The sequence below is a fragment of the Chlamydomonas reinhardtii genome, chromosome 4, assembly GCF_000002595.2.
Source record: "Chlamydomonas reinhardtii strain CC-503 cw92 mt+ chromosome 4, whole genome shotgun sequence".
NCBI classification, from domain to species: Eukaryota; Viridiplantae; Chlorophyta; class Chlorophyceae; order Chlamydomonadales; family Chlamydomonadaceae; genus Chlamydomonas; species Chlamydomonas reinhardtii.
In genome coordinates this window covers 2,901,973-2,914,751 of record NC_057007.1, presented here as the reverse complement: position 1 = coordinate 2,914,751, position 12,779 = coordinate 2,901,973, and the positions used below count along the sequence as shown (strand labels likewise).

Below are 12,779 nucleotides of genomic sequence, written 5' to 3'. Positions count from 1 at the left end.
CATAGAAGGATACAGTATATATAAATTGAACTGGCAAAGAAGGAAGTGCCGCAAAGAGTTTGGAAGCAGTGCCCCATGCAAGCTGAAGACTTGGTTGGCCGCATACTTGATACTTGCTTGTCTTGCCATGTGCGGTGTTGAAAGGGGGATTAATATGAACGCACACGGGGCCTTCTCTGCGCACGCGCCTCAGCTGATGCCCAACGCCGACAGCCGGGGAACGCCTTGTGCTCGGGGCTGGATACGGGGCACTGCTCTCAGGCACACGCACCGCCGCTCACGCCCAGTGCCGCAGCAGGAAAAGCCGGGAAAACGTCTTGTGCCTCGTGCTAGATACGGGGTAAAGCTCTCAGTGCACACGCACCGCCGCTCACGCCCAACGCCATCTGAAGGAAAGCCGGGGGAACGCCTTGTGCCCTGGGCTGGATACGGGGTAAAGCTCTCAGGCACACGCACCGCCGCTCACGCCCAACGCCATCTGAAGGAAAGCCGGGGGAACGCCTTGTGCCCTGGGCTGGATACGGGGTAAAGCTCTCAGGCACACGCATCGCCGCTCACGCCCAACGCCGTCTGAAGGAAAGCCGGGGGAACGCCTTGTGCCCTGGGCTGGATACGGGGTAAAGCTCTCAGGCACACGCACCACCGCTCACGCCCAACGCCTTATCAGGGACAGCCGGGGGAACGCCTTTTGCCCTGGGCTGGATACGGGGTAAAGCTCTCAGGCACACGCACCACCGCTCACGCCCAACGCCTTATCAGGGACAGCCGGGGGAACACATTATGCCCAGGGCTGGATACGGGGTAAAGCTCTCAGGCACACGCACCGCCGCTCACGCCCAACGCCGTATGAAAGAAAGCCGGGGGAACACCTTGTGCTCGGGGCTGGATACGGGGCATTGCTCTCACCGCCGCTCACGCCCAACGCCTTATCAGGGACAGCCGGGGGAACGCCTTGTGCCCTGGGCTGGATACGGGGTAAAGCTCTCTGGCACACGCACCGCCGCTCACACCCAACGCCTTATCAGGGACAGCCGGGGGAACGCCTTGTGCCCTGGGCTGGATACGGGGTAAAGCTCTCAGGCACACGCACCGCCGCTCGTGCCTAGCTAGCGCCTTTCACGGGACAGCCGGGGAAACGCTTTGTGGTCGGGGCTCGGTGCTGTGCAATCCTCAAACTCATAACACAGGACTTGAGGCGCTTAAAAGCACCGTGATATGGCGTCTGCGACCATAGCCCCTGCCGCGGCTGCTGCTGCGGACAAGCATCGTCGCAGCCACAACTGCACCTATCCACTGCCTTGAGCTACCTCGCAGTCCCCGGGAATGTGAGTAGCGGCAGCGGCCAGCCCGCTGCCCCAACGTCAAACGCCCAAGCCCACGCCAGTGCTGTCTCGTCGCCTGATGCGACGGCGCAGCTGATGGTGCAGCCGCGAGGGTGACGCCGGCGGGGGGCAGCACGCGTCCAACGTTAGCGCTGGCGACGACGGCAGCCGTGGCCTGTGGGGGGCCACCGCCGCAGCACCGCCGTTGCGCTCACTGGCGCCATCGCCGCCCGCGGCACCAATCCCAAACACCCAGCCCCACGCCAGTGCTGTCTCGTCGCCTGATGCGACGGCGCAGCTGATGGTGCAGCCGCGGGGGTGACGCCGGCGGGGGGCAGCACGCGTCCAACGTTAGCGCTGGCGACAACGGCAGCCATGGCATGTGGGGGGCCACCGCCGCAGCACCGCCGTTGCGCTCTCTGGCGCCATCGCCACCCGCGGCACCAATCCCAAACACCCAGCCCCACGCCAGTGCTGTCTCGTCGCCTGATGCGACGGCGCAGCTGAATGTGCAGCCGCGGGGGTGACGCCGGCGGGGGGCAGCACGCGTCCAACGTTAGCGCTGGCGACAACGGCAGCCATGGCCTGTGGGGGGCCACCGCCGCAGCACCGCCGTTGCGCTCACTGGCGCCACCGCCGCCCGCGGCACTAATCCCAAGCACCCAGCCCCATGCCAGTGCTGTCTCGTCGCCTGATGCGACGGCGCAGCTGAATGTGCAGCCGCGGGGGTGACGCCGGCGGGGGGCAGCACGCGTCCAACGTTAGCGCTGGCGACAACGGCAGCCATGGCATGTGGGGGGCCACCGCCGCAGCACCGCCGTTGCGCTCACTGGCGCCACCGCCGCCCGCGGCACTATCCCAAGCACCCAGCCCCACGCCAGTGCTGTCTCGTCGCCTGATGCGATGGCGCAGCTGATGGTGCAGCCGCGGGGTTGATACCGGCGGGGGGCAGCACGCGTCCAACGCTAGCGCTGGCGACAACGGCAGCCATGGCCTGTGGGGGGCCGCCACCTCAGTGCCACCGTTGCACTCAGTTGCGCCGTCGCCCGCGACCTTCATCGTGCACGCCCAGTCCCACGCCAGTGCTATCTCATAACCATAACCCCCGCCGCGGCTGCTTAACAAAGGCACTGTCGCGGAAACAACCACGCCTACGCACTCTACGCACACCTTGAGCTGCCTCGCAGTCCCCGGCCTTGCGAGCAGTGCGCGGCAGCGGCAGTGGCCAGCCCTCTACACGCCAGCCACACAACCCGACTTGTCAGGTGCAGCCTCCATGCTGGTTGCTTGGTGCGATGCCCAGATAGTACAGCATACCATATATACACATGCGTTCACTCGTTTAGGCCCGACCGTCTAAAGACTAAAAGTCTAGCACTATGTCCGAGAGAATACTTCGCAAGGCCTGCTAGCCTACTTATACTGTTCGTTTTGATATACACATTGCATCATATAGCAGGGTCTGACGCTGTTGAAGTGTTGGAGTGCCGCGTCCGGCGATCACGCGACCCTACGAGCGAGCGAGCCGTGCTTGCTGTCTACGACTATGTCGTGACTTACAGGAATATGTGCGTCTCTTAGTGCTTGCGTCAGGTCGGTGCGCATGCGCCTGCATGCGGCCCGCATGCGTGCTTGTACGCACGGCTGTGCGCCCGACCCGGCCCCCCGCCCCTCATGCTTCATGCGTTCTGGCACGCATGCGTCCAGTCCCAGACGCATGCGTAGCGCACAATAAGCATGCGTAACGCACAAACCCGTCCTTATAGTGGTGTGTGTGGGTGTGTGCGTGTGGGTGTGAGTGCCGAACGGCTCGCCTGTACGTATGTACGGTAAGCAGTTGCAAGCAAGTTATCGCGCGGCGCAGGCGTTGTAAGCCGCGTGGTTGCGTGTGGCAGGCTTTGAAGCACGCGGTACTGAATCATTGTTTGCTGTGATAAAGCGAGACGCCCTGTGGTGGGCTGGCGAGAGGTGTGGCGACCTCGTTTAAGGTCCAGACGTCTAGGGAAGGGAGCTAAGACGTTGAAAGCACTGTTAGTAAAACGGAATGGGGTGGCGGTGTGGTTATGTCATTTTCCCTGCATGCCAGTCACGCAAATGTGCTTAACAACATGAATTGCTGGACTTGCTTGCGGCGCTGAGGTTCGGTTGGAGTCAAATGCATTGCATAGTAGCAGTAAGAGAACTAGACTTGGCATATTCTTTAATTCGGGTTTGCAGAGCTTGGGTGCACGGGTGCTGCTGCCGTTGCTCGGCATCGGGTGCACAGGACAGTGAACCCCAAGCCGGTTGCCAAACTCCACTAGGCGCATGGGGACAGTAACGATAACGTAACGGACACAACAGGCAAACTCGTACATGTCGTGATGACAAAGATGTGAGCCCTGAGGGACAGTTCGATGGAAACGTGCCAATGGCTCCTATCTTTCGCATGATAAGATCGGGTGAGTGAGGGTGTACCGGTGCGTGTTCGGTGTGATGCCCTGGGCTCCGGCGGTCAGGTTTGGGGTAGGTGGCAAGCTCATGTTGCGGCATCCTGTTTCTTTGCCCAGCGTCGGAAACGTTCTAGGTTTGTTCGTGCTAGTGCGTGTTGAGGGCTGAAAATGCACGTCTGTTTGTGCATGCGCGTGTGCTGTGCGTGTGCGTGTGTATGGACGCGGCTGTGGCTGCGATTCTGCTTGTGGCGCTGTGGGCTGACTGGTGTATGATTGACAACCTCAATTTGCGGCCGTGTGTTCCATTGGACCGCGCAGCGGTCCCTGTTGGAGGGGAGGACTATAAGCGTGACCCACACGAGGTAGGAAGGAACCCCCGCACGCAGCTTCTCCCGGGGTTCCTTGGCGGCGTGCACATGCACTGCACACATGCAGGGCGCACGGCGCCGCTAGTTGCGGTATTCAATCATTCAACACATGGTGAGGGACGGCTTGTAGGTTGCGGGTGCAATATGACAGTGTGCTGTTTGTGCACTTTCTAAACCGCGATCCGTCGGTGGGAAGGCGGAGACATGGTTAGCTAGCTCATTCCGCGGGCGCATCGGTACGGTATTACCTAAGATTGTGTTTGCACGTGGCGTGCGTGGCAAGCCGACGTGCGCATGCGCGCGCATTGTGACGCGGCTAGGGGCTGCTGGTTGAGAAGACTGCTACGTCTGCTGTTCTGGCAGACCGTATCACGTTCTCAACCATGCCAGCAGTGCTGCTGTGTGATGCTGCTGCTCCCATTCATTTAGCGCTGGAGTGCACGCACCGGTGCCTCTGATTACGGAACTTGCGCTTGGTGCTTAACAAAGCCGCGGCGTTTTGCGGCTCGGCCCTATTCCTTTGCATGATTGTCGGTGTGTTGTTAACCTTGAACTGATGACGTCGGCTGACGGCATGTCGCCTGCCGCCCTGAATGATACAGTAGCTCACTTGCGGCCTGGGTAAGCATGTACGCGTTAACCCCAAGTGCCGGGGCGGCAGGGCGCATAGCTGGCTCTTGCCTTTGTGGGCCTTGCTAGACCGCTGCAGGACCTCCCGCACGGTCGCTGCTCAAGAGAATTGCAGGCATACTGCGGATGGAGCGAACCTTACTGCGAACCTCGGTATAGTGCTGGATTGGAGGGCTGGAGCAGGTTTGCCTGCTGCATGGTGTCCGGGTGGTGGGCTACGTTGGGGAACGACGAGGAAAGAGCAGGAAGGTGTTCAAGTTAACGGTCGGCGCCGGCTTTGCGCCAACAGGGTTGCGAGGCCTCCCCTTTTGTGGTAAACGGCTCCGTGGCCGGTACGATGGCCATGATGTAAATTTTGATGTTCCGACTCCCTGTCCAATGTTACAAGTGAGGGGCAGTCCTGGACAACAGGACAGGCAAGGCCTTAGGACCGGCCTGGAAATTGTCGTGGTGTCGCAACCATGAGGAACGCAGAACGCGGCGGAGGGATGACAGGGGGGGGGGGGGCAAGAGGGGGGGGGGAGGGCAATCGGGAAGAGCGGGACTGCCCGCGTGGAGCTGCTTCACGGGAATCACAACGGGTGGTTATGTTTCCACTAATGGGTGCAGTATGATCCAATGGCCCACCTCGCGCGCCAAGTCTTGTGGAAGAGACAAGCTCGGGGAACAATAGTCATTGTTGGAATGTAGAAATGTTAAGTATAGTTTCTTGGATAGTCCTTGTGGCGTTTGTCGCTGCTGACAAGCTAGAAACCTGCGACCTCCATCCCAAAATAGAGGAGCGCATTGTCAAGGACACAGCAGCCTGGGGGGACGCGGGCATCACCGAGGACCTCGTCAAGTCAGTTAGCAAGCATTGCGATACAGAGGCTCGAATCCGCCAGCATTATTGTAACTGCCAGCCGCAGCGCATTCTAATCGAGAACGGTGAGGCTCGGGCTCACTCCAGCATGCAGGTCGACGGGGGCAGTGGCCGAGTTTGTACGGAGGTAGCGTGTGAGGGGGGGGGGGGCTTCGGGAGAATGTCGTACCCGTGGCGTGGAGGAAAGGGGGGGCGGAGTTGAAATGCAGGGGCTGTCGGGGGCTGTTGGGATGGTGAGCACCGTGCCCACTCCTCCGCCGCTTGCATCAGCTCCTCCGACAACTCAGCAATGTCGCGTGCACACACAGCTCCCCTTGCAAGACCGTGTGAACGAACACGACGACAGCCCGCGTGACTTGACCGCTCGCCAATGCGCCTGCTGGCACGCTGCCAACCCGCACCCCGGCGCGCGTGCGCCGGCACGCAGGCACGGTGTATTTGAACAACCTCATTCCCCGGCACCGCCTGGGCCCCCACGAGCACATCGGGCTGCTGGTGGAGCTGTACGAAGTCAGCCAGGTGTACAAGTGAGTGGGGGGGCTCTCAAGGTATTCCGCGGCAGTAACTCTGCATCGCATGCACTGTCCTACGCGTATCCTCTTTCTTTGTGCTCTGTGACATACGTGAGTGGGGGAGTGGACGGGGTAGGGGGCTGGGGCGGAGTGGGGGAGTGAAACGGGTGTCAGCTGTGGTGTTGGCGGAGCGGGCGTGCTCTGAAGGAGAGAGCTCTCACGGTTCGTGGAGGTGGGTGACATGGGGGAGATGCGGGAGATGGGGGCGACACATGTGTGGCAATGGCGCGGCATTGCCAGATCCTTCATTGCATACCAATCTCCTCTCGTGCTCGTCGCGTATGTTGCCGTGTTCGGCACGGCAAGCGCGCCTACTCCCGAATCATTCTCACGCAATGCTCCCTGGCATTTCAGGCTCCCAAACGTGGAGTTCACCTACTGGCTAGGTAGGCCGGCGTAGGCGGCGGCAGAGCCAGGGGCGACGATGCGGGAATGGCCCAGTGAGAGGGTGTGCGGCTGACATGCACTCGGAGACTCAGGACCGAACCTGCAGAACGCTTCGCCTGGGCAGAGAGATGCTTCTATTTGGGGACTTCCATAGAGAGGGATAGAAACAGCACTAGGAGGCGTCTGGGATGGCCGAACTACGCAAGGCACGGCACCTTACCCGGTCTCGTGGCAAGTTGCATTCTTCTTCTGCCCGCCATGCACGCCACGCGCGCAGATGACCACCCGCCAGGGGAAACGAACTACGTGTTTTCAGGTGAGTCGGGTGGTCCGCTGCGAGGGTAGGGATGACCGCCGGGGCCCGGGCGGCAACGTCGCTTGAACCGGGGTATTGCACGACAGCATTCTGGGTCCATTTGCCAGGACAGGCACCCGGTGGCGGGGCCGGCTCGAGGACGCCTGTCCAGCCGCACAACCCGACCACTGGTGACCACTTCACACTCAAGCACGCTCAGCACCGCTTGCACGGCCTGCCACCAGTGACACGTCCGTGCTTGCGTGCACCTACCCACATCCGCCCAAGTCCGCCCACCCGCCCACATCCACCCGCCCACATCCACCCCCACCCCCACCTCCACCCCACGCCACCTGCCCGCCAGGCTCCGGCCCGCACGGCGCCCCTCGCGCCACTGCCTGGCCCTACGAGCCGCGCGGCGGGCTGCCGCCCATGGTGGCCTGGAGCAAGAGCGCCGACAACGGCGTGTTGATGGTGCCGTACAGCGGCGCGTTCAGGTGGGGGGGGGCGTGCTGATGGTGCCGTACAGCGGCGCGTTCAGGTGGAGGGGGGGATGCTGGGGGGGCCGGCGCGGGTTGGTGTGCGTGTGTGTGTGTCGGGGGGGGGGGGATTACATTCATGATTAGTTAAGGAAGTGGTAGACGGTAGACCATCTTGCGGGGGGGGGGGCGGGGTCTGTGCGTGGGGTCGACGGGGTCATCCGGCGGTACCAGTCCACCGCATCCACTTCCTCCCCTCCAAACCCCGGCGCTCTCTCGCAACTGCGCAACCCCTCCACCCCGCTGCTGCTGCCCTCAACCCCTCCAACCCCCTGCTGCTGCCCCCAACCCCTCCCCCCTGCTGCTGCCCCCAACCCCTCCCCCCTGCTGCTGCTGCTGCTGCCCTCCACCCCCCTGCTGCTGCTGCTGCTGCTGCCCTCCACCCCTCCACCCCCATGCTGCTGCCCTAAACCCACGCCAGGTGTGCCAAGGACAGCTTTGACGCACTGGAGGCCAGCCTGCACCAGACAGCCGGGGTGGCCTGGGCCGACAAGCTGCCGGTGGGGACCAGTGCGTGCCGCTGTGTGTGGGGGGGGCTGGGGGGGGGGGTTGGGGGGGGGGGTTGGGGGGTAGCCATTGGGGTATGGCGTTGGGGGGTTGTAAATTCCAGCCCAAACTTAACCAAACCAAGCGGAAACAAGCGGAGCACAGGCAGAGGCATTAGTTGGTTGCAAGCGATAATACTTAAAAGCGGTACAGGATGGGGTTGGGGGAGGGGCCGCGAAGGGCTGCGGGGGGCCGCGGGCGACAAAGCTGCCGGTCGGTGCGGGACTGGATGTAGGGATACAGGGCCCCGAGGCCCCTCAGGGCCCTCATGCGGTGGCGGTCCCCAGGCATCTCCTTCCCCCTCGACCAGCTGCCAGGCGCTCTCCTCATCCCGGCACAAGATCACACACACACACACATACACACACACACACACACATTGTTCCGTTTGTTCTTTGTTTAACACACACGCACACACACACACACACACGTCCTGCGCGTATTATACTTCCTTGTGCTCTTATAGCACACACATACACACACACACACACACACACACACACACACACACACACACACACACACACACGCAAACATGTTGTCTCTATGCTCTCTGAGCCACACACGCGCACGTTGCCTGCTCTGCCGCCGCCTGCTGCTGCGCCTGCAGCTGGGCTTCGGCCGCTGGAACGGCTTCTGCACCTACTACTACGGCATGGGGCTGGTGCGGTCGGAGGACGGCCAGGCCGTGCCCTGCCCCAGGACGTGAGCTGGGGGTTGCGGCGATGCGATGCGATGTGATGTGATGTGATGCGATGTGATGTGATGTGATGTGATGTGATGTGATGTGATGTGATGCGATGTGATGTGATGTGATGCGATGTGATGTGATGTGATGTGATGTGATGTGATGTGATGCGATGCGATGTGATGTGATGTGGTGTGGTGTGGTGTGCCGGAGGCTAGGGGGCACAAGGGGCTAGAGGGACTTCTTGGCAGCCTGGGGGCTGTAGGGGCCCCGGGAGCCAGGCAGCCCGTGCCCTGCCCTCGGACGTGGGCTGGGTGCTGCGGCGATCCTTGGGTGCTGCCTGGGGGCCGCCTGGGGTCTAGGGGTTTGCAAAGTGGCCTGGGGGCCCAGGGGGCCTACAGGGCTCAGGGGGATTGGGGGCTAAGGGGGCTAGGGGGGGCTAAGAAACTTGGAGTCCTGGGACGTCTTTCTTTCGGAATGCGCGAGGGTGGTGCGAACAGTCACCCTACGGTGCTCCGCTAGTTTGGCTTGGTCTGGTTTACTTTGCGCTGGTATTTACACCCCACCCCACCCGCCCTGCATACATGCATCCCTGCACGCAGCTACCTCAACAATGTGTCTGCGGCCCACCCCGACCTGTTGTCGGCCTTTGACCTGGGCGTGGTGAGTGGGCGGATCTTTGATACTGAGAAACTGAATGCTTACGTGGAGCACATATGTCTCATGACATGCGAGGTTCGGCTTTCGGCAAGCTGGTGGGCCATACCCTCAGGTCTGGCGTTTGGTTGTACACCGTCAAGTGAGCCCTCCAGGCACTCAGGCACCCCGCCGGCTCCGCTGATGCTAATGCCACTGCTGCCGCTACTGATGCTGCCGACGCTACTGCTGCTATTGCCGCATCTGCTGCTGCTGCCGCACCTGCCGCCACTGCCGCAGGCCAAGCCGGTGCCGCTGGCGCACCAGAACCGTTACAAGTACATTATCTCCACGGATGGTAAGGTGTGCGTGCATGTGCATGTGCATTGCGGGTTCGTGTTAGATACTAAAATAGACATATGGCAGCCTTATTTGCCTGCGACGGTAAGCAGAGGTACGGAGGACAGGCGCACAGCTGCTATGGGCTTGTCGTCAGCTGCAGCACATCCCCATTTGGACAACATCATCATAGACACCATCTTCATCAACTGTGTCCATAAAGTTGTTTCCACCACTTTATGACATCCTTGATCCCAGGCTGGTCCATCAGCTCCAAGTTCGACAAGTACCTATTGCTGGGGAGCACTGTGTTCAAGGTACGGGAAGGAAGGGAGATCAGGACGAACTGCTAGGACCTGACAGTACTTGTCATGGGAATGCGGTCGCGGTGCTCACGGCACGTGCGCGGCGTGCTTTTGCTGCTTCATGTCGTCCACTCCCCGCCCTCCTTCCAACCGGGAAACCCGCATTGCGGTTGCCCTGACACGTCTGAACGCTGAGCCTCTAGCCACTTCCCCTCCAACTCCCTGCGCCACAACCTCCCTTCCCCCATTCCTCACGCTCCACCCCACAGGCCGCCTCCATTCGGGACGGCTTCTATTACGATGCCCTGGAACCCAACGTGCATTTCGTTCCCTTCATGGTCAAACACAAAGACGACATTGTCGAGGTGAGCGCTCATTGCATGGGCGCAGGAGCGGGCTGCGGGCACGGTTGGAGGCTTGGGCCAGGGGCACACACAGCTTGCGTCTGTCCAAAGGGCGTCACACAACTCGCACTTGCCAATCATATTTTGGGGTGACGGAATGCTGCGCAATGGACCCACACAGCTAATGAAGATGAACTGAAATTGCGTAATGGAGCTACGGGCGCTACGGGCGTGCACAACTGCCTGCTCTGTGTCTCGGATGGGCTTGGCTTTGACTGCTCCGCACGCACCAACTCGGCCCACACAGGCCCTTCAGTGGGCGCGGCAGCACGACGAGGAGGCCCGGCGCATGGCGGAGGCGGCGCGGGAGTTCGCCCGCAAGCACCTCAGCCGCCCGGCACGGCTGTGCTACCTGTTCCGGCTGCTCACACACCTCAGCAAGCAGTACAGGTGGGGGTGCTTATACGGTAAAGGAAAAGTGGAAGACTGGGGGATGGGACATGGCCGCACTGGTCTGGATCCACAGGAATGTGTTGCATGGAAAGATGTTGACGCGCGACCTGCTGTCACACACACGGTCTCCACGCCCCACCATCCCAACTCCCCATCCACGCAGGTACCCGGTGAGCTGCTCCCGCCGCAAGCTGTGTGTGCCTCTGGCTCAGGAGCTCCGATACTATGCGCAGGACGAGAAGACCAAAGACACCTGCCCGTGAGTGCCGGCACTGGGCTTGGGGCATCAGGAGCGGGGCTGGGCGCAGGCGGGGGCCGCAGGGCTGTCGGGGTGATGACGTGGGGTTACGGTGGGGTTACGGTGGGATTCGAGCTGCGCTGCCGCACGCCGCCAGTGAATCCGCTCGCATGTGTCATGCCCATCTGCCAGTTTGGGCCTGGCTCGTCACGTATGCCGGTATAACAACCTGGCACATGCACGCTCGCGAGCTGCGCGCTTGTACGGGCCAAAGGCGCTCATGCCCGGAAGGGGTCAACACTAGGTGTGCACACATGTTGACATGTGCGCACGGTACGTGACACGCTGCAGGTACGACGAGCTGTTTGACAAGTACGGCGCTACCGACCCGCTGGCGGCGCCGGACGCGGACAGGCTGCGCGAGGTCAGCGTCATGCACTTGGACCCGCTGCACTGGCCGCGTGATGACCTGTGAGGGCTGGTGAGGCCGTGGGAGTGAGAGCTGATAAGAGGGATGGGGGTGTTGTGCCTGTGTGTCGCGCCATGGCGCGTGCTGACAGGCGTGACGCCTGGGACCGTGTGGGAGTGATGAGGCAAAGCGACTGATGAATGAGGCTGTTGCGTCGTCAAAGTCGTGCTAGATCAAGGCCTGTCCAGGTCAGGTCACGGGAATGTGATGCTGATTGCGGAAGAAGTGCCTTGGTTTGGCCCCCGTGAAAACACCGGGTGGTGCAGGGCGTCTGTGTGGACGCAATGTGTGAGGCAGGCAGTCTGCCTCAAACAGCCTGCATCAGCTGCCCCGGTTTTAAGGCCGTGAGCTCGAGTGCGTGAATCACTAGCAGGGCGCAGCTGGACTATATGCTCAGTTGGACATGAGGTGACAAAGGTTTGAACAACCATTCTTGTGCATGGTCTCGTTGACCGGCGGGGCAGGGCGGCAATCCAGACCACTTCCTTGAATGGGCCCGAGTTGTTGCGAGGTAGTTCCAAAACCTTGGCCTCAGCATGCACCAACGCAGTGTGGGCGCAGCCCACTGTTCCCTTGAGAGGGAGCGCCACCTTTCTTGTCGCAGTTGGCTCTGGGGTGTACCATCCTTGCGGGAGGCCAGGCATTTGGCGGGGTCTAGATGTGCCGGTGAACAAGTACGGTACATGAAGGATTGCAGGACCATGTCCCGCCCGCCCCTCCCCCCAGTAACCCAGTTGATAGGTATGGTTTTAAGATGGCATGGGTGGGAAAGGGACACACAAGGCTAGGGGAGGTGGAGTGAGTGTTGGCGATAGGCCATTAGCCAAGCTTGGCGTCGACCTGTCAAAGTTTAAGGCCTTCTTGTTTGTGGTCTTGTTGACCGCCCAACGATTGTTCAGTATAAGGGTGACAGGGTGCGGCCGTGTTAGGGGCTGCGGGCTGGTGAGCAGAGGACAGGAGGCTTCGGTGGTCGACAGGTGGGGTCACGGGTCACCTGGTGGTCGAAGGTGGTCGAGTTCCAGGATGACTGCGACGCTGGCTTTGACTGCTCACGGGTGCGCGCACAGCAGCTCAGGAACAGCATGAGCCTGCTCCACTGCCGAGTACCCTCCTTCGACAAGCCGAATGATTTGTACTCCCCAGCGGTTTGTATTACGCCTGTACACCCGAAGTTCCCCAAAACATCCTCTGACACGGCACGGCCTCCTTTGGCACGGCAGAACCCACGCTTACTAAAGTAAAAGTTCCAACGTAGTCCCAGCATTATGTAAAGCAGCGGCCTATGATCTCCTCTGTTTGTGCTAGCCGCGCGGGCTTGTGCGGGACACTTCCTGGGACCCTTCGTAAATTTCCA

At 61.3% G+C, this 12,779-nt stretch overlaps 1 protein-coding gene across 2 annotated transcripts; it reads left to right on the top strand.

Annotated features, from left to right (window-relative positions):
* The first annotated feature begins 5,346 nt into the window (after positions 1–5,346).
* Positions 5,347–12,542, top strand: CHLRE_04g224550v5 (uncharacterized protein). Of its 2 annotated transcripts, none has more exons than XM_043061959.1 (14): positions 5,347–5,679; positions 6,042–6,141; positions 6,541–6,572; positions 6,851–6,889; positions 7,233–7,365; positions 7,829–7,907; positions 8,564–8,658; positions 9,244–9,304; positions 9,578–9,635; positions 9,875–9,933; positions 10,191–10,286; positions 10,573–10,715; positions 10,882–10,977; positions 11,308–12,542. In XM_043061959.1, exons 1-14 carry the CDS (start codon positions 5,445–5,447, stop codon positions 11,429–11,431), a joined length of 1,350 nt encoding a protein of 449 aa, XP_042925312.1. In that variant the 5' UTR covers positions 5,347–5,444; the 3' UTR covers positions 11,432–12,542. The 2 variants fall into 2 exon arrangements, with proteins under 2 accessions (XP_042925312.1, XP_042925311.1); XM_043061960.1 differs by having other exon boundaries at positions 5,447–5,724.
* Positions 12,543–12,779: the final 237 nt, after the last annotated feature.